General features: G+C 39.3%; 1 protein-coding gene across 1 annotated transcript in view; it reads right to left on the bottom strand.

Moving 5' to 3' along the window:
* LOC132822934 (brefeldin A-inhibited guanine nucleotide-exchange protein 2-like) overlaps positions 1-22139 on the bottom strand; it is a 104119-nt gene that overhangs the window by 40999 nt on the left and 40981 nt on the right. Inside the window, exons 11-19 of the mRNA XM_060836354.1 lie at positions 21081-21180; positions 19323-19462; positions 12395-12503; positions 11997-12198; positions 6238-6349; positions 5251-5456; positions 5032-5116; positions 4258-4429; positions 2615-2766 (exon numbers count right to left, since the gene is read on the bottom strand). Of these exons, the coding sequence (XP_060692337.1) occupies positions 2615-2766; positions 4258-4429; positions 5032-5116; positions 5251-5456; positions 6238-6349; positions 11997-12198; positions 12395-12503; positions 19323-19462; positions 21081-21180 (1278 nt within the window). The remainder of the gene's footprint in view (positions 1-2614; positions 2767-4257; positions 4430-5031; positions 5117-5250; positions 5457-6237; positions 6350-11996; positions 12199-12394; positions 12504-19322; positions 19463-21080; positions 21181-22139) is intronic.

The following is a 22139-nucleotide window of genomic DNA, read 5'->3' as shown; positions in this document are numbered from 1 at the left end:
TTACCGTAGTAACAACACAAAATATAAACATACAATTATATAATTACACCTGTAAAACACAGCACATTTTTCTCTGAACTATATACAAATGTGTGTATTATCTATAAATATGGGTGAGGTGCTAGATGACGAGAGAGTGGCTCATGCTGTGCTTTTGTTTAATGAGAGATGTAAGGACAAGCCTGGTGACTACAGATCATAGAGTCTGACTTCAGTGGTGGGTAAGTTGTTTGAAGTGATTTGGAAAGATAGGATTTATACGCATTTGGAAAAGCAACAAATGATTCAGGATGGTCACCATGGTTTGTCCGAAGGAAATAGCGTCTCCAACTGTATTGAGCTTTTTGAGGAAGAAATTTGACAAGGGCAGGGTGCGAGACATTGTTTACTTGGACTTTGATAAAGCCTTTGACAAGGTTCCACATGGTAGACTAAATCAATAAAGTTAGATCACAAGGGATTCAGGTAAGCTTGCCAAATTGGATACAAAAATTGGCTTACTGGCAGGAAACAGAGGGGGATGGTAGAGTGTTGTTTTTTGGATTGGGGGCTTGTAACTTCCAGTGTTCCACAAAGATTAGCACTGGGTCCACTTTCATTTGTCATTCATATAAATAGTTTAGATGAGAAAATAGAAAGTTTATGACATGAAGATTGTCATACAACAGACAGTGAAGCAAGTTAGCTAAAAATACAAAGAGAAGTTGACCAGTTGGGTCAATGGGTTCTCTGAAGTTTGCATCACATATAGATAGGGTGATTAAGGCGGTGATTAAGGCAGTGCTTAGTGCTCTTGCATTCAGTGCTCAGACATTTGAAGACGGGAGTTGGGACATTATATTGAGGTTGGACAAGACGTTGGTCTCTTCTGAGAGTAAGGTGTCCAGTTCTGGTCTCCCTATTATTGGAAGGATATTATTAAGCTGGGCAGGGATCAGAAGAGATTTACCAGGGTGTTGCCAGGAATGGAGGGTTTGAGTTATAAGAGACTAGATAGGCTGGGACTTTCTTAATTAAAGCGTAGGAGGTTGACAGGTGACCTTAGAGGTTTATAAAATAATGAGGGGCATAGATAAAGTCAATGGCAGGTGCCTTTTCCCTAGAGTGGGGGATTTCAAGATTAGCGAGCATATTTTTAAGGAGAAAAGATAGACAAAAAAGACACACTGTGCTTTTTTTTGTGTTCACAGACAGTGGCTTGTTTGTGGAATGAACTTTCAGAGGAAGTGGCAGATGCAGGCATAGTTATAGCTTTTGAAAGACACTTAAGTACATGAATAAACAGTATTTGGAGGGATATGGGCCAAGCTTAGGCACATGGGACTAGTTTACTTTGGGATTTTAGTTGACACAGACTGGTTGGACTGAAGGGTCTGTTTCTGTGCTGAATGACTATAAATTTTTTTCTCTCAAGGCTTCTTTATTGTTGTCAATGAAAGTGGGAATATGCTTTCAGACTTCATGTGGTGTTCTGTCTGATCCACTCATCCATAAAACAGAGCACTGTGACACAGCATCAGATCGTCCTCTGTGCTACGAGTGAAGTAAATAGTCTGAGTATGCTACTCATGTATACATAACAAAACATAAGTGAAACATTTGAATTCAAACAACAATTACTACTCCACAACAAACATAGGAAATACAACAATTCAATTTCATCATTTTCAGTCAATTGCAAGTTTTCCAGGAGCCCAGTCATGTGCTACAACACATGAATAGCAAGCCAAACCAAATCTGTACCGCTATGTGGATTTGCAATACAGGGAAATTAAAACATTCAATAGCCCTCAAAATTACTCAATTGCTTCTAAGCAGTCTTTACAAATGACAGTATCTTGGCCACCAAGTTTATAATTTAAACAAGCATCGTGTAACTTTCGTCGAACATAAATAGACAACAAAGACAACCTGATTAATATCTATAACCATAGCCCCTACTCTCTCAGAGACACACACACACACACACTCTGTTAAGGGATAAATTAGAAAGAAAAATAAATGGGATTTGCCCGTTCAATAAACAGTTTCAAACAATGGATACCAAGTCTTCAGAAATCCTAGAACATCCTGATTGTTCACAGGCAAGTAGTACAGTATATGTTGCCTGAATTCAGACTTCCCAAAATTTTGTTTTAAAAAACAGATTGGGATTCTTTTCTCAGAACATTCAACAAGTCATTAACTGGAGAGAAACTGGAGACATCAAAACAAAGCAGCCCAGTCTCGATGTTTTTTTTAAAAAAAAACACATTGTCACCTGCCAAATCCAGTCAGAACCGACTTTTTTGTTTTTCTCTTTTCAAACAACATTCTGTCGTTGGTTGGTTAGCACAAGTCCTCTCTTCATTGACCAATTCAATAACCAGCCAGCTGCCAGCCCTGAACAGAGCAAACACTCTGCAGGGTCTTTCAATTAGTAATTAAGTTGCACCACTTTCCAGGCTAGTCGCAGCAAAAAACCTCTTTTGGCTCTCTTAAAACCATTTGCTGCTCCAAGTTCAATTCTTAATGTTAACTTCCAATTCCAAAGCAAATGAGAAAATTACAAGAAAAGTAATGATGGTCTCTACATACGTCACACGAAAATTCTGAGACTGAGAATGAAACTTACTTTAAACATTGGTCTGACGTGTTCAAGGTGTGTAGCACTAGTAAATGGTGCTTGTGCATGACTAACAGCCTCCATCAGGACCTTCGCAGTTTTTGCCATTTGCTCCATCTCAAGATTATATAGTAGCCTTCGTTGTTTTTCAGTGGCTACACCTACAAGCAAAGGTGATAAAGTTAATAAATGATACAAAGATGAAAAGAAAATTCAACTGAAAATTTCCTATTAAATCAAGAGATATTAATCCAGTAAAGTTCAAATTGTTTCTGAAACAAAGCAAGTATAGAACCAGAGTCACCAAAAGTCGTTACAGCAGGTGTTGAATTAAGAGCTTTAAAAAGCTACAAAGCCTTTACGATAAGGAGAGAATATGAAGTATAAGATAAATAGATGCAGAAGTAGAGTAATGTATAGGCTGGCTGACAAGCAAATAGGCAAGGTGGTAGGCTGGGTCAGGTGTCTGGAGAGTGCTTCAAGTCAGGACAGCATCAGGTGTTGGGCAAATACTAATTCAAGGTTTTCCCTGGTAACCAATTACAAAATGACTACTGCAGCTAGAACATGATACGGCTGGAAAACAATCATCGCAATGGTCCGAATATGATTAATAATATAGTCATATGTATTAACTTGGAACATGAACATGATTGGGAAGGGATAGGAGTACTGTAAAGTGTACATTTGATTAGAAACTATTCTTAAAAGGAATAGCCGATTTGAAGCTTGTTATGTGTAAGAATAGTATAACACCTTGATTCTAGCAATATAATTGAAGTTGTGCAACATTTATTTTGATGTGCCTCCTGTACATGCACAAATAAATGTTTAAACAGAAACATTTTGGTCTAAGAGGAAATAAAGGGTTAATACTCACTTGGTAAGATGAAGATAAAAATTGTTTCTTCCTTTAAGTAATTCAAAATACACACTCAAACACATGGTTTAAAAAAAAGGGAAAAAAGGGGACTTTCTCTCAGTAGAGATTCAGTTTGGGACAAAGAATGATTAATTCTCAAAGGCAAAAGAGGATAAAGTTTGAAATTGGCTTTTTGTTTGCATGGGTGCATGTCACAGACCACTGGCAGTTGTTGTTGACATTCAAGAAAAAGAGAATTTTCTCAGAGTCTTCACAAGAGTGGCTGAATATTGTTCCAGGTATTAACCTGGATACTCAAGGGCTTTTTAGAGAAACAGAAGAGGAGAGCTGGGAAGATCTTCAGCAGATTGGAAATAAACTTCCCATCTAAAAACCAGACAAACTCCAACAAAATGCAAAACATTGTCCAAAGAGAAAAGCCACAAAACCCAGTCAGTGACCAAACAAACCAAGCAATTAGCCAGGACTATAGGATTTCCAAAAATGCTTGTTCTGTAAAAATAAAAATAAATTGGATTCCTTGGCTTTTTAAAACAAATAAAAAGTATCTTAACAGAACTTGAAATGAATCAGCATTTCAATAATTCCCCCAAACCTAAATCCTAAAAAGAAAAAAATCAGTATGAAGCCTTCATAATACCTGGGCCAATATTTCTACGATCTATAAAAATTATGACATCCAATAACTCTTGTATTTGAAAGGATCACTAAAGTATTTATGCTCTGTATTTGACAGCAAGTCTGATGAAATTGTCAATATTAAACTTACTTGGTTTGGTAGACTTTGGTGTGATTGAAAATTCTTTGGTCTCTTTCATGGCAATTTTTTTCCCTGCAATCTCATCATAAATGGAAGACAGGTATTCTTCTGGCAGATCTTTGTTGTCATGGATCCCACGATTCATTTTTATGTACTGTTCTTTTGTCATTTTGTTCTTTACCTGTTCAACACATAATGCAATGCCAGCCTTACAACAGAAATCTTAAGATAGTGCTGGAAAGTAGGACGAATGTAGTCGGTTAGAGCAGTTTTTGACCGCACAGACTCAATCAACTGAAAGATCTCTTCTGTACTGTATAATTCTATGTTTCTATGATTCGATGTAGATGTCTTAACTGATTCTTGAATCAAGCTTCTAATAAAAATCACTTTTTTGAAAAAGGAAGGCACTAAAAGTTTCTTTTGTTTCTACACACCACTGGTTTGATATTCTTTCCTGTAGCCTTATTTGTACCAAATAATTCTTCTTTTAGTAAATATTGTTTCTCCAGCAACAGGGTAACAATGATGCTAACACCACCAACAAAATTTCAATCTTTTGTTTAATCCCAATCTCAAGGGGAAGGAAAATTTATATCTCATGATTGTGTTACATGCAAAATTTTCAGAGGGATGCCATGTCAGGCAGAAAAGAGTGACATCAGAAACCTAAACCCAAATAAAGTGGAATGCTAATCTCTCATACTGTTTAGCTCAGGAAAATCAGTCACAACACAAATTCATACCTTCATTCACAAGACATTTTTTCCTGAATTAAGTTACCTGAGGACTGTGCAGATCTGTTGTCAGCATTATAATAGAGTAGGCCAGGACATATGCCGAATCAGCACTTGCAAACAGTATCTGTCTGGGTGGGGGTGGGGACAGGTAGGGTAAAAAGTGCATTACCTAATTAAATAGATGTTAAAAATATTCAAGTACAATTTTTGAAAGCATCACCAGTTCTCACTTTAAGATATAAATTTTTACACTTTGAATTACCCTTGATTACACTCCAAATATCTAGCTGCAAACTTTTCCACGAGTCGGTCAATTTTCTGCGCTTCCCCAGGCAGACGAAAGCCTTCGAGAAATATACGAAGTGCTGAAACAAAATCCTTGTCACAGAAGTCCAGTTGATCAACATAAGCATACATCACTTCTTTGCTGAACTTGCTGTTATCTCCAAGGAACTCACCCACTTGACTCTGTGGAAGCATGCAAGAATATTCAGTCATGTTAAGTTAATTTCAAACTCTGATATTCAATTAAACGATTCAAAAATTACAATACAATGAAAGGCGAATGATTCTCTCAGTCCACAGACAAGCCAAATACTGGAACAATTAAAAAGACCTTTAATCACACTGATTGAACTCCAAATGAAATAAATATTTGCCAGCAAGATACACTGAAGTCAAATTCATGGGGAATTACAGAGATTTTACAGGGGGCGGGGCGAGGGAGTGGAAGGAAATAATAGTTATTAGTTTGTTTAATCCCAATCTCAAGGGGAAGCATTGCAACAAAAAGTCACGCAATATACAATACACCAAGTACAGTCCGTGACTCACTTGGTCTGTTGTGCAATTCTTACAGTTAAACTTATCCACCATTCATGTTTAAATCATTATCAGACTGAAGTACTGACCTGCATCTATGATCATACAGTCAATCATGGGAGAACATTAGTAATGTTTTTAATGTTAGCTGTACTTAAAAGTAGCTTTCTAAAAAGTTGATTATTTGGCAGATGTAATTCTAATCCTGAATTATCCAAAAAATACAGCATTTCTATGCTCAAAAAACAATAAGTATGCATATTAATCAAAGGCAAAATAAAATTTCTTTTATTCTATAACTTGTTTTTATTTGCTTTTAGGATATTGGCTATTTTATGTTCAGCAAATTTTGCATTCAGAAATTGAACAGAACATCATTGCCTAAGAGCGTTTTTAGTTGCTTATCATGAAATAATGTAAATCTTACAGAATCTAATCTTTCTTCCTGTTGAAGAAACTGTGCAATGTCTTCAGCTGCTGTGCCCAACATTCCTTGGTCTTGCAAGTACTGCACACCTTTCTTTGGTTTTCTGTTGAACCTGAAAAATGAAGGAAAAGTCACTACTGCCATCATTGTCATTTAACAAGAGCTACTGCAGTCACAGAAGAATTTTACAGGTTTTCTAAATTGTAATGTAAAATCCGCATTCTTAAAAAAAATTTGGATTGTGGAAGGAAATGGCAAAGGACTGTTTTCAATTAAGAACTGTGGCAAGAATTTGTGCACCTTCAAAAACAAGTTAATTGGAACTTACTGTGTGCGCTAACAGAATTGCTTTGAGAGAGACATGGCATCATGGGTGTGTATGTTTAGTGTGAGCTTTGCTCAAGGCAAATTGCTGATTGGTCCTAATTGCACAAACCAAACATGGAGGCCAGAAGTCATTAGGTTGACAAGTGATTGACTACTTGGCAAAGCAACAGAAAATGTGTGAACAACATTGGGGCAGTAGTCTCCAGACTGCAGGGAAAGGGTCTCCCTCACTCTCCAGTCAAGTAACCAAAACCCAGAAGATTCTTTCCCAAGGATTGCTTTAAGCTGTTGCCTCTAACCAGTTACTGAAAGACAAACAATTGGAGTCCCAATTGTCTTAATTCTGCAGTATAGATCTTGTAAAGAATAAGTAGCTTGGAGATCAGAAGACTTGGAAAGTGAAAGAAACCCTTCCAAATCTTATTGATTGGTGCTTTTGAACGGTTTCCCCAATTATTATTTTTCCACCCATAATATCCATTTTTGCTCATTCTTCTGTAGGCGCTTGTGTATGTTTGCCCCTGTGTATGTGCATTTGTGCATTGAAGAAGGGGGTTAGAGATTTGGCTAGTGGACCCATATGTTGATACTTGGTATTTTTGTTTGATTGTGGCTAGAATCGCTCCATAATAAATAGTAGTTTCTTATTCAATACGGTCTGGTCCACGCTTTCTGTTCGCACGAGTTCATCAGACCGGAAAATTTGGGTCTTGGAGCATTATGATTAAACATTTAACTTTTTGACTACCCTGGTAGTAATGGTGCTTCAACAAAGGCATGTACCTGATGCTTTTAACTCACAGTTATTTGTCAACCTACTGTAAAGCAGCAGAACATGTTGGAAGCTGAAACTAGTCTGACAATATTTCCAACAGCCATAATACACTATCAAAGCAGCCAGGTGCAAATGCTCATGGTTCATTCATTCTAAATCTAGAAACTGCACTTCAAGAGGCAGTCTAGTTTTAGTATCTACACTGATGCTAACTTTTCAAACAGGACAGTGCTTTTCTTTTTAAAAACTTATTGCCACTGAGACCCCAATGCAAGACTTGAAAATTATCATAACCCCTCAGTAGAGCGGGTGCCTGTCTTGTTCGATCAGACGTACAGACGTTGTTATGACTACTCCAACGTTTCAACTCCAATTTGGCAAGCACTGAACTGAAACCATCTACCATAGTCCAACTGCCGTGTATTTTTTAATTCTACCTTTTCAAGTATTTACCAGTTCCTTTGCAAACATTACAGCCTCAGCAACACATTTTTTTTTAAATGTAAACCTTTAATCCTTTTTTACCTGCCTGTGAAAACAGCTTTGGAAAATATTTGCACCTGACCTGCTTGCTAATACCAGTTACATTAACACAGACGAGATAGATGTAATTAAATACTTTGCAAGTTCTACAAGTATAATATGCTAAGCAGAGTCAGAGTCCTCACCTACCACCCCACCAGTCTCCGCATCCAATGCGGCATCCTTTACCACTTCTGCCAACTCCAACTAGACTCCACCATCAACGACACCTTTCCCTCCCCATCCCTCTCTGCCTTCCACAAGGAGCACTCCCTTCAACAGTCCTAGGTTTGCACCACTCTCCCCACCAATGGCCCTGAACCCCCAGGTACCTTCCCCTGCAATGGGAAAAGATGCAAAACCTGCCAGTTTACAATCCCCTCACCTCTATTCAGGGACCCAAAGTCCCTCCAGGTGAGACAGAGGTTCACCTGCCTCTCTTCCAACCTCGTTTACTGCATCAGGTGTTCCCGATGTGGTCTTCTGTACACCAGGGAGACCTAACGTAAACTTAGGGAATGGTTCTCCAAGCATCTCAGCCGGACTCACGGGGCAGACCGAGCCTTCCAGTCACCACCCAGTTTAATTATCCTTCTCACTTTCTTTCCGACAAGACCATCTTTGGCCTCCTCCATTGTCACAACAAACCAAACTGCAAATTGGAGGAACACATCTTCTGTCTGGGCAGATTAGAGCCCCGAGGACTCAACACTGAGTTGTCCAATTTCAAACAACCTCCCTTCCTTTCACCTGACTCCCTTTCCAGCCCCAATACCTCTTTTTCTCCTCCACTTCCCCCTCCAATCACCACCAGGACCAAACCCCACTGGTCCTCACCTACCACCCCATCAACCTCCAGATACATCGTATCATTCATCGTCATTTCCACCACCTCCAAAACAGACCCCACCATCAAGGATATATTTCCATCCCCTCCCCTATCAGCGTTCCAGAAAGACCACTCCCTCCGCAACTCCTTCGTCAGGTCCACACCCCTCACCAACCCAACCTCCACTCCCGGTACCTTTCCCTGCAACTGCAAGAAATGCAAAACGTGCGCCCACACCTCCCCCCTCACTTCCCTCTAAGGCCCCAAGGGATCCTTCCATATCTGTCACAAATTCACCTGCACCTCCACACACATCATTTACTGTAGCCGCTGCACCCAATGTGGCCTCCTATACATTGGGGAGACAGGCTACCTACTTGCAGAGTGTTTCAGAGAACATCCGCACCAACCAACCCAACCACCCCGTGGCTCAACACTTCAACTCCCCCTCCCACTCCGCCAAGGACATGCAGGTTCTCGGCCTCATCCATCACCAGACTATGGCAACACGATGCCTGGAGGAAAAGCGTCTCCCTTATTCAGCCTAGGAACCCTCCAACCACAAGGGATGAACTCCGATTTCTCCAGTTTCCTCATTTCCCCTCCCTCCCCACCTTATCTCAGTCCCAACCCTCGGACTCAGCACCACCTTCTTGACCTGCAATCTTCTTCCCGACCTCTCCGCCCCATTACCCTCACCTTAACCTCCTTCCACCTATTGCATTCCCAACGCCCCTACCCCAAGTCCCTCCTCCTTACATTTTATCTTAGCCTGCTTGGCACACCTTATTCATTCCGGAAGAATGGCTTATGCCCAAAACGTCGATTCTCCTGCTCCTTGGATGCTGCCTGATCGACTGCGCTTTTCCAGCGACACATTTTTCATTTTTTTTCTTACTAAATTATTAATTATGGGTAAACTAATTTGTTTTGAAAGGATGGAACAATCTCTTTTGAGCAATGGGTTTAAGGGTCACTCATTAACAAAACAGCAATATTTATTCATTTATGAACTATTCCATCAAAAATAAAGTTTCTGGTCGAAAACACAAGGCTAGCAAGTAAATCAGAGCCAACAGTTGGCTAGGTGGCAGAATTTCACCAAGTCAGATGTATTCCATTCTGGGCTGTCCTGGCATGTCAAGTGTGTGTTGCTGGGAAAGCACAGCAGGTCAGGCAGCATCCAAGGAGCAGGAGAATCTATGTTTTGGGCATAAGCCCTTTGTCAGGAATCTGGCAAGTGTAGCTTTGGCTCTGAATTTGTGTTTGACATCCAGATTCCCACCTCCCCACCATCATTTACATTGTGATAAATCTATTCCACCTTATTGCACGAGTCACCTTATTAGCTTGTGTAAGGAAAATGGAATTGACATTTACTCAGATATTCACAACAACCAAGATCATCTTTACCAAAGAGAAAGTGGCTGAAGACATCACAAAAGCTAAATCCCACCCCGACGCAGGCTTTTTCCTTTCTCACGGACCATCCATGGTAAATGTATGCGTGGGTGCAAAGGCAGCTTATCAATTAAAACATCAGCTGGTGCCATTTGTTTTGGATGGCCAGCATACTTCATTTGGAGAGCTGATGAGCTCTTATGGCTATGGTCCCAGGTTACCTTTTGGGAGAAGGTTAGGGGACTTACTCAGCTGCTCTAACTGGAGAACACTGCATGTGAAATGTAGTAAACCTGCATGGGACTTTCCCCACCAGCTTGGGGTGATAGAGGGTGCCAGGAGTTTTTCAGTGGCATTGGGTGGGGCATGAGGATGGCATCAAGATGATGGCACGAGGCATATGAGGGCTGGAGAAAGGTTTCATATTTTAAACTCTTTAAAACTTTTGGCCATATCACTGGAGCCCCATGGCAGATTTTCCACCTTGCTCACTTTGAGAACTGACGACCTCCTCAGCTCTTCCTGGCCCAACTTGCCATTATGTCCAGATAGTTAATCAGCCTTGAAATACCACTAGCATTCACATTACTACCTCCAATAGAATGAAGAGAAGCAAACTTTGGGCTAAATAACTACACTTGTGCAGCATCACAGCTTTACATGGTGCCAAAACTTTCTTCATGTCTTCCCAGTGATTTAATTCATTATGCTCAGACTTACTCGAAATCTTTTTTTGCTGATTGTGTTAAACTGCGCCCAAATCTTCTGCAACTCACTAGCATGAGCCAGCTCCAATGCATTAGTGCGGCTCTTATTAATACCTGAAATTTTAAGCACCATATGACTAAATGTCATATTTCTGTTAATACTCCCTCAGAGTTAAAATTCATTTGTTCGAGCAAATTGATTGCATCTTTGTAGCACCAGAATACCTTACATTAAATATTGAGAATCTTCAATAATTGTAATATGTTAAATATTAGGGGCCAAGAGTTTCCAATTTGGATGAAATTGGAAATCTAGGCACAATTGTGCTAAGTCACAGAAGACCCTTTTGCCGAATTATCCTCTCAACTAGATTTGTTCATTACAAAAAGGTAAAACTTCCATGGACCAGGGAAACTGGACTGTATTTTCTTTGGAGAAAGTTTCTGTTAATAAATATTCTGATATTAATTTTATTAGCAAGCTGATCCTTTTTATATTGATAGAAATGTATTTATACAAAAAAGTACTTTGATTTGTATCTAGTCTACCACCTTAAGTAACCTGATGCTAAACAAATAAATGTTAGAAGTCACTCAGAATTTTTACTAATTTCAATGGTGTGGTCATTATTTTAAATTTCTAGGAAACTAATTTGCAAAATGTCTCTATGATCACCTTTGAACCAAAGAAAAAAAGTTTAATTTGAAAAATTGCCTCAAAGGCCCCTCACAATGGACTTTAATAATGTAAGTTCACAAGAAAGATTAATTTGATTTGGGGCAAAATTCCTCCATCCTTCCTGCTAGTTCAGTTGACATTGGACAGATTTGACTTAAAATAAATGAAAGTAAGCAACAACTCTTGTTCTCTGACTCAGAGTGCATAACAACAATGTGACGCCTTTAAATCTTAATTTCCATTGAAGCAAAGACTAGGAGAAAGATAACATCAGTAGGCAGTTTCCTCAGATGGAGCAGGCTTGATTTATCAAAACAGCCTTCACCTTCCTCAATTTTGTACGCATAAAGTTACTGCAACTTTGTTAAATCCATTTTTTAAAAAGTTTAAATTAAATTTAATTTAAAGCCTGTGGCAGCAGAAAGGGTAGTGGTAAGTGCATACATTAATTTCATAAAATCCCACAAAACCAAACAGCACAACAAATATTTAACTCAGCTATTACAGTTGAGTACTCACAGATCGATCCCTTGTTCTATAATATCCTTCTGTTGTTTCAAAACTTCAAATTGCTCAGGATCATCTGCGGCACACGTCTGCGCACTGATACTCCCAACACCTGAGGATATTGTGGAGTCAAAGGAATTTGTGCTCCCTCGTCGGCGGGTAGCTTCCAAATGTTTACCTTCACAATTCTCTTGCTCAGATGACTTCTCTTGACCTGCACATTAATTTAGTGAGAACCTGATATTTCAGTTGCATTATTTACTAATTGCACCTTGTTTAGAAATTGCTCATGACTTCTAAGGAAGGTTGTTTTTCTGAACATCACAATGTTAAATGCTAGAAGTAAAAATAATGAGAAAAGTAAAAGTTTGAGATTTGCAAGGCAGATAGCAGATGCTTTGCTAACTCACCAAGGTTCGTCTGAAGGTTTGGATTGATATATAAATCTTTACTCCACTCAACCATGCATTTTAGTATAGAAACTAAACATTCCAGTCCTTTTTTCCTCAGACTCAGTTCCTGAAAGGTAGATAAACATTTCCTCAGTAGGACAAATGAAATAATTAAGAAAAGAAAATCTTGAAGAACCCATAAACTCCATGCTTTTTCTTCTCCTTTTCTGATCAAGATTTACAAATATAAAACAATGAGATTTGGATTTAATTCTTTGCTACAAACAGAAACCCTCCTCTCAATACTTAAAATTTCAGATCATAAAACTAACCGACCATCAGGGCATGCATTTTCTAAGAGGAAACATGAATTAACAATTCATTTACAGCTACACATTTTCCTTCTGAAAACAAAATTTGCACTCCAATCATTCTGCAGTTAACTAGAAAACATGTACATTTGCTAAAGTTTATGATGAGCAGAATGGAAAATACCAAATTCCAGGCCCCTACATCTGACAAACATCAGAACTACCACAGGACAAAACAGTTGAAGACAACAGAGAAAATCAGAACGTGTTTGCAGTTTATTCCTTCTGCAGCATTTTGATATAACTTGGTGGTATACTTGATTACTTCAAAGAGCAGTTCAGAATCAACCACATTGCTGTGGATCTAAAATGGGCAAAAACAGCAGATTTCATTCTCAAGAAAGGCATTTGTCAATCAAAACGTAATAGAGATGTACAGCTTGGAAACAGACCCTTCTGTCCAACCTGTCCACTCCGATCAGATATCCCAACCCAATCTAGCCCCACCTGGCAGCACCCAGCCCATATATCCCTCCAAACGCTTCTTATTCATGTACATTAAATATTGCAATTATACCAGCCTCCACCAAATCCTCTGGCAGCTCATTCCATACACGTACCATCCTCAGCTTGAAAAAGCTGCCCCTTAGGTCTATTTTATATCTTTCCCCTCTCACCCTAAACTATGCCCTCTAGTTCTGGACTCCCTGACCCCAGGGAAAAAGACTTTGTCTATTTATCCTACCCATGTCCCTCATAATTTTGTAAACCTCCATAAGGTCACCCCTCAGCCTCCGACGCTCCAGGGAAAACAGCCCCAGCCTATTCAGCCGCTCCCTACAGCGCAAATCCTCCAACTTTGGCAACATTCTTGGAACTCTTTTCTGAACCCTTTCAAGTTTTACAACCTCTTTCTGATAGGAAGGAGACCAGAATTGCACGCAATATTCCAACAGTGGCCTAACCAATGTCCTGTACAGCCGCAACATGACCTCCCAACTTCTGTACTCAATACTCTGACCAATAAATGAAAGCATACCAAACACCTTCTTCACTATCCTATCTATCTGCGACTCCACTTTCAAGGAGCTATGAACCTGCAGTCCAAGGTCTCTTTGTTCAGCAACACTCCCTCGGACCTTACCATTAAGTGTATAAGTCCTGCTAAGATTTACTTTCCCAAAAAGCAGCACCTTGCAGTTATCTGAATTAAACTCCATCTGCCACTTCTCAGCACATTGACCCATCTGATCAAGATCCTGTTGTAATCTGAGGTAACCCTCTTCGCTGTCCACTACACCTCCAATTTTGGTGTCATCTGCAAACTTACTAACTGTACCTCTTATGCTCACATCCAAATCATTTATGTAAATGACAAAAAGTAGAGGACCCAGCACCGATTCTGGTGGTACTCCACTGATCACAGGCCTCCAGTTTGAAAAACAACCTCCCACCACCACCCTCTGTTCACCACCTTTGAGCCAGTCCTGTATCCAAATGGCTAGTTCTTCCTGTATTCCATGAGATCTAACCTTGCTAATCAGTCTCCCATGGGAGACTGCCTTACTGAAGTCCATATAGATCACATCTACTGCTCTGTCCTCTTCAATCCTCTATGTTACTTCTTCAAAAAACTCAATCAAGTTTGTGAGATATAATATCCCATACATGAAGCCATGTTGACTATCCTGAATCAGTCCTTGCCTTTCCAAATACATGTACATCCTGTCCCTCAGGATTCTTTCCAACAACCTGCCCACCACCGACGTCAAGCTCACTGGTCTACAGTTCCCTAGCTTGTCCTTCTTAAACAGTGGCACCACGTTTGCCAACCTCCAGTCTTCTGGCACCTCACCTGTGACTATCGATGATACAAATTTCTCAGCAAGAGGCCCAGCAATCACATCTCTAGCACCCCACAGAGTTCTCGGGTACACCTGATCAGGTCCTGGGGATTTATCCACCTTTACCCGTTAAGACATCCAGCACATCCTCCTCCGTAATCTGGACATTTTGCAAGATGCCACCATCTATTCCCTACAGGCTAGAGCTTCCATGTCTTTTTCCACAGTAAATACTGATGCGAAATATTCATTTAGTATCTCCCCCATTTTCTGTGGCTCCACACAAAGACTGCCTTGTTGATCTGAGGAGCCCTATTCCCTCCCTCGTTACCCTTTTGTCCTTAATGAATTTGTAAAAACCCTTTTCTCCTTAATTCTATCTGCCAACGCTATCTCATGTCCCCTTTTTACCTTCCTGATTCCCCTCTTAAGTATACTTCTACTTTCTTTATACTCTAAAGATTCACTCGACCTATCCTGTCTATACCTTACATAGGCTTCCGTCTTTTTTGCCAACCCTCAATTTCTTTCGTCATCCAGCATTCCCTATAGTTACCAGCCTTCCCTTTCAACCTGACAAGAATATACTTTCTCTGGATTCTCGTTCTCTCTTTTCTGAAGGCTTCCCATTTTCCAGTGGTCCCTTTACCTGCAAACATCTGTCCCCAATCAACTTTTGAAAGTTCTTGCCTAATACCGTCAAAATTGGCCTTTCTCCAATTTAGAGCTTCAGCTTTTAGATCTGGCCTATCCGTTGCCATCACTATTTTAAATCTAATAATCGCTGGCCCCAAAGTGCTCCCCTACTGACACCTCAGTCACCTGCCCTGCCTTATTTCACAAGAGTTGGTCAAGTTTTGCACCTTCTCCAGTAGGTACCATCCACATACTGAATCAGAAAATTGTCTTGCACGCACTTAAATTCTTCTCCATCTCAGCCCTTGACACTATGGCAGTCCTAGTCTATGTTTCCAAAGTTAAAACCCCCTACGTCCTTGATCAGATAGGTTCAAACATAATCAGAGAGCATGAATCACAAAAGGTGAATGAGCAAGTACAGCAAGTAATTTGGAAAGCTAAAAGACTGTGAACAGTTAATAAGAGGGGAATTGAAGTCTGAAGTAGGGAAGTTATGCTTCTGCCACACAGGACACTGGCGAGACCCCAGTTGAAGTGCTGGACACAGTATTGGTCAGTTCATTTAAGGAAGAATGTAAATTTTTTAGAAGCAGTTCAGAGAAGGTTTACTGAACAAACACTTGGAAGCAGAAGGTTAATTATGATGAAAGGAAGTTGGGTTTGAATCTTAGTTCAAAGGGATAATGAGGTAACTTGATTGAAACATCAAAGATCCTGAGAAATCTTGACAAGGTAGACCTAGGAAAGATATTTGCTCATATACATGAAACAAGAGCTAGATGTCACTGTTTAAAAGTCAGTGGTTACTTAAAATAGAAACAAGGAAACATTTTGTTTCCTCAAAAAGGGTCATGAGTTTGGAATTCTTTCCCTACAGAAGTGGCAAAAGCAGCGATCTGGAATATATTTTTAAGTTAAGTGGATGTATTGATCAACATCTATATCCTCCCATCTAAATATATATTCCAGAGGGGGAGAAAAGATTGTCGGGGGGGGGCAATAGCATCCATGGCTAAGCAAGGAAATAAAATATGACAAAGACATCAACATTCAATATTACGAAGGCTTAAGGATCAGGGAAATTCAAAAGAGCAACATAGGGTTACTAAAGAAAGTAACAAAAAGACCAAAGGTAAATTATGATAAAGAGAACTAGTGCAAAATTTAAGAAGAGAATTATTAGAGTGAGTGATGTTAGAGGGTGAGACTTAGAAGAGAACACAAATCAATATTTTGCTTCAGTTTTCATGGTGGAAGACATTAAAATCATCTCAGTAGTAACAAGGATTTCAGAGGTTATAGAAAAAGAGGAATTTAAAACAATCACCATCACTAGGGAAAATGCACTGAGGAAATTATTGGAATTCATGGCAGGCAAATCCCAATGGCCTGATGGCCTACACCCTAAGGACTAAAAAGATGTGACAGAAACAGTGGATACAGTGGTTCTAAAATTCCCTGGCTGCTGGAAAAGTTCCAGTGGATTAGAAAAATGCTAATATAACATCCTTATTCAAAAGAGGAAGGAGGCAGAAAACAGGAAACTGTAGACCAGTTACTTTAATGTTTGTCTGTCTAACAGATAAATAGCGTTGGAATAATTTGCTCGATTTCTCCAAAAAGTTAATAAACTAAGTGGACAATAGGAAAATTCTGGAAAAATGTCCAGTCTTCCAGAAGGCATCTGATAAGGGCCCACACAAAATGTTATTAGACAAAGAAAGATCTCATGGGGTTCAGGAATAAAATATTAGCTTGAATAGAGGATTAGTGAACCAACAGAAAGTAGACACAGTCAGGACAAATAGATCTTTTTCTGGTTAGAAAGCTGTAGCTAGAGCTGTCATTCAATTAACATGCTGCTCAGCTCTTGTAAAGAGAGCACCAGTTACAACAAGATACAATGGCATGCTGCCAACTTTTGAGATGTCCTTGGGTTCATAGCTGATATTGAGAAGCTAGCAGAGATTAAGTTCAAGGCCACAGTGATTTTGATAGTCACTTGCAGAGCATAACAACTTGTGCTGCGAGGTGCAAGGTCTTGGAAATGAGGATACAGATGTCTGTGATCACCTGCATGGAGAGAAGCAGGCCACAGGCACTAGGTCTTGTACATAGGGTCTGTTTCTGTGCTGTATGACCCTTCGGTCCAAGCAATTCCTGCGCAACATAATCCCAAACGAGACTAGCCCCACCTGTCTGCTCCTGGCCAATATTCCTCCAAACCTTTCCTATTAATGTACTTATCCAAATGTCTTTTAAACGTAATTGCACCCATGTCCACCGCTTCCTCAAAGTTCATTCCATGCGAACCACCCTTTTGTGGAAAAAAGAAGTTGCCCTTCATAGTGTCATGACATGGGGTAAACCCTCCTGCTTAATTTAAACCAGCAACACAAGAGATGTATCCTGTGCAATAATCTACGAAAATTCGAGTGGCCAAGAACCAGTTTAAGAAATAAAGCTGTTCATTTTTACCTTAAGTATACCAGAGAATAATTAACTAGCAACTACTTATAACTCCTTCCTCTAACTATCTTGTTCCTTCCTCTTCTCCAATGCTTGTCCAATAAAACCCCCTAATTAAGGTTTACTAAAAATTCAAGTTTTCAAAATCAGTCAGATGTCTTCCTCGGTCTTCTTTTCTTCTTCTTAGGGATTTCTGTTTCACAGGTCACTGGTTGATAAAGGAAGCTTTAAGACAGCGATTTTTCGGACAGTCTCTGCATGCTGGTTTGGCAGTTCTCCTCCCAACTGTTCAATTTTCCCCAGCCTTCTACCCTCAAAACATTAGATTGGGTCACTGGCTTTTAAGATTGTCCATTCACTAAACTCAAACTTGATTGGAGTTTGGTATATTTTGGGGTATAATTTAAACTCATTGGCTGAATTTGAATTTGTTTTTGTTGTCTCCATGCAACCCAGCTAATCTAGCTTTCATCCGTTGTTATCTTATCCAGAACACTTGGTGCTGTCTGGTAGTGTTGTTAGCTTTTAACTCTCTAAAAAGGTGCAATACAGATCTTCATAACAATAGTAATTTTTAAAGCTCTCTCCTCTCACCCTACAAACATGACCCTTTGTTTTTAAATCCTTCTTTCTCAGAAATATTGGAGTCTTCCGGGGAAAAAAACAGATTTAAGTAAATGACTTCTGTGTCCTTCCTGCCCTTCTTAATCTGCTGCATCCTCCTTCTGCTTGGATTTCTGGCAGGATATTGAACGTCATCACTTCCAGGCCAAAAATCTGTCAACCAGGCCCCATTGCCAGATGGAGCCTTCCTTTTAAACAGATGGTAGCTCAACTGCATCTTGGCAGTCTTGCACCCAACTCTTTTCCCTCACGATGCCAGAGAGGTGCTCAAACCCTCAAAGCCAGAGCGCTGCATGTCCATTCTCTTGGTCATCTGTACTGCACGAAGAGCAGTTCTTGATTAACAGCTGTCACTTTTAACCCTGACCCTCACAAGGCCAGGATTACTGCCTTTACTACCGTACAGCTGGTTCTCTTAAAAGGCAAACCTAACTGTGTCACTATCAAAATCAGAAAATTATAATTTGAAAAGCACTTTTCAATTGGCCTGAAATGGACAAGGTGTGGAGTTCCTGCCTTGCTGACTCCCGACAATGCTTACTATTGCCAGGTTAAGACTTGGTAATTTGATATTTAAAACATCACCCTGTGCATCTGGTCCTTTTACAAAATCTTATGGTGAAAGGACAGAAATCAATCCAGTGATATAGAGCTACATTTGACATATCAAAGTGGGTTATGAATGCTTTAAATCTCAACTTATGAAGGAATAGCATTTGATAAGTGAAGGCAAGACAAAATATTTATAACCAAAGCGCCAATGTAGTGCTTAAAAACAAGTAAAATTGCAAACATTCAAACAATATCAATTTTTTCATAATCTCTCACACTCTTTCCACTGTGTGTCACTTCCACATATTTTTCATGAGCAGATAGGCCTTGCTTTGATTGCATAGAGACTCTCTTATGGATTGAAGTAGAGACTTAAATGCATTACTTGAAAACTAAGTGCAGAATATTTGACAGTCAAATAGCTTGAGCATTGTAATTACAAGATCTGGAATCTAACATGCCACTAACTTTACACCATTCTTCCAATTATTCAGAAATTCAGGTTACCTGCAGAAGCGTCATCCCCAATTCCTGACCACTTCGTCCCTGAGCAATTTTTGATAAATCATTCACAAGACGTTCAAATATATTTGCTGCATTTAAATCACAGTCATAGTTCACATAAATATCCACGACACACTGAGCATCTGAAATATACGAAAACAAAATTTGATGTTAGAATTGGTTTCCTTTCAGCCGTAGGGATCACATTGGCCTGTGTTAACTTCCTTAGTTAAAACAAATAATGTTTAATCACAGAATGAAGTAAATGTTTATTGGATATCCTGCACAGCCAAAGCTCTGTCAAATTTATATTTGCAAATCACATTCTGTCTGTTGTATTGTGCAGTCACTTTAAAATAGACTTCTAAATGAAAGCTTGTATCTTAGGAAATATCACTTGTGCACAGAATTTTTATTCTCTGTATTTTCACTCTGAATTCCTGCACCAAAGTACCAGGAAGCTTAGAGGAACTCTACAGGTTATTCTTCTGTTCAGTTCATACATCTTGCAGCAAATGCAGTAGACCAAAGTCAAGCTGACATCTGTTTCAACAGCTGGATATTTTCTGTAATATGCTGCTTGCCTTTCGCCTGTGTCAGGTGTGCCACTTTGCATCAAGCATAGATGACAAGGAAACTCTCTCATTCTTAGGGCTTCCCACAGACATATTTTGCAGATTTAAAAGTCGATATCCAACCTGCCTGGCCACATGAAGAACACACATTTAATGGCAATCAAGTTCTAAGTGGAACTTGAAACTGGATCCTCTGTTCTAGAAGCAGGGACGCTAACACCGAATCATAAGCTCTCCACAGAATATCACACAGTCAAGAAATGTAATCTTTGTTTAAAAAAATGAATTGCCAATTCCAACTATTACCGTTACTTCAAATTCAAATCCAACTGTGATGGTGTTAAGCCAAACGAATCTGAGAACATATCGTATTCCAGAAAGACTGGTGCCTTGGAAAACAGCCAAGTTACAGTACATCAGATAGAGATAGTATATTATATTATATTATATATAGTATACATAAACACACACAGTTTTCATCATTTGCATCTTTTTCTCCTTCGCACAAATACGAGGAACTGTTAACTGTTTCCAAGAAACGATCATGTGGTTCACTTGGATCAGTTTCAAACATCGATAAATTTTATCAACTTGGATGTGGACTTGCACAGTACTTCTTTATGTGAAAACGTGTTGCTGGAAAAGCGCAGGTCAGGTAGCATCCAAGGAGCTACTTTCTTCCGGAGGGCTCATGCCCAAAACGTCGATTCTCCTGCTCCTTGAATGCTGTCTGACCTGCTGCGCTTTTCCAGCAACACATTTACAGCTTTGATCTCCAGCATCTGCAGTCCTCACTTTCTCTCAGTACTTCTTCATGTACAGTTCAAATACTATTAAAACTGGGTTCAAAAAGCTCAAACAATTATTGGTTACAAATTATTTTTCAATCATACACGAGCTTTAAAAATAATTAATATGCATAACCTGGCTTTTAAGCAGCCATTAATTCCTATTATAGAAAGTTGCCATATCTCCTTTGTTGGTGCAGGGATGACATTCTCAAAATGGTGTCTAGATTCTGAAGATATGAAATGAGAGGGAAAAATAACATGCCTGGCATTCAAATATCACAACTGAAGTAATACATGGAGAAATGAATTTCTCAGCTGTGCTAAATAAAAAATTTAAGACATTAGTCAAAGTACAGGCTACTAGGATAAGGTGAAAGTGTTATATAACAAGCTACCTGCACAAATCCTGGTCAGAGTTTGAATGACCATCCATTTATGCTCAAATGTGCTGGAGGATGTTTCCAAAATATTCAGAAAGATCTCTTTGAAGAAAACCTGCTCAATTGGAGAAACAGGAGTTAATAGATCTAATTACTAAAACCATACACCATTCAACTTTACAAATTTCAACATTTTTCCCTAGCTGGGATCTTACATCTATGTAAACTTGACCAAGTCATAATTATCCTACACTGGCATAACAGAATGTTAACCTGAATGTTTGGCCTAATCTTCCATACACTTTTGTTAAATGTAAATGTTCTTAAGTGTGCTTGACTGGAAGGAAACTGGATGAGATGAAAAAGTTACATAAGGAATTCATACGAGTGGATATAATCTGTCACTTAAGCTAGTTTTGGTCAAACAGAAAACAAGGATGGGACTCAAACAGTGAGATATTTATCAACTGGAGAGGAGATGGCTGCAGAACAGTAGACGGAGGAAGTAAATGTTCTAAACAGAGATTGTATCAGGATGTGGCCTCATGGTGGTCAAAGGAACTACTACAACAATGCTGTGAAGGTTTCACTTCAGAGTTTGTGTCATTTTTGTGCCCTGGCAACTGCAAATTAAAATCAGTTCAACTTTCTTAGAAGGTAAGCACATCCAAAGACACAATCAAACTGCACAGATCAAAAATGCAATGAAACAATTCATCCAAACTTAATAGTTTGCACCATCCTGTCCAATTTGTAGCAGAACCTGGACAAAGATCAACCTTAGCAGTCACATACATAAATCACCAGTCGTACAAAACACCCCAGATGAAGAAACTATCAATCACCAAGATGAGCAAACAACAAAAAAGACCATAGGTAACCATGAGTATTTCTTTTGCTTAAAGCTACTCAGTCATAAAAATCTGGGTAATGTACAATACTAAATGACTGTCACCAATTCCATTTTTTTTAAAGTTCAGGATATTAAGACTTTGGCATTTAAGTAAATCCCAACATGGCTCAGATTCTAAAATCTGGAGATTATTCAGGACTTCTTTTGAAATGTGACTTGCA

The sequence above is a fragment of the Hemiscyllium ocellatum genome, chromosome 15 (genome assembly GCF_020745735.1).
Source record: "Hemiscyllium ocellatum isolate sHemOce1 chromosome 15, sHemOce1.pat.X.cur, whole genome shotgun sequence".
NCBI lineage: Eukaryota > Metazoa > Chordata > Chondrichthyes > Orectolobiformes > Hemiscylliidae > Hemiscyllium > Hemiscyllium ocellatum.
This window is presented reverse-complemented; position numbering and strand designations above follow the sequence as displayed.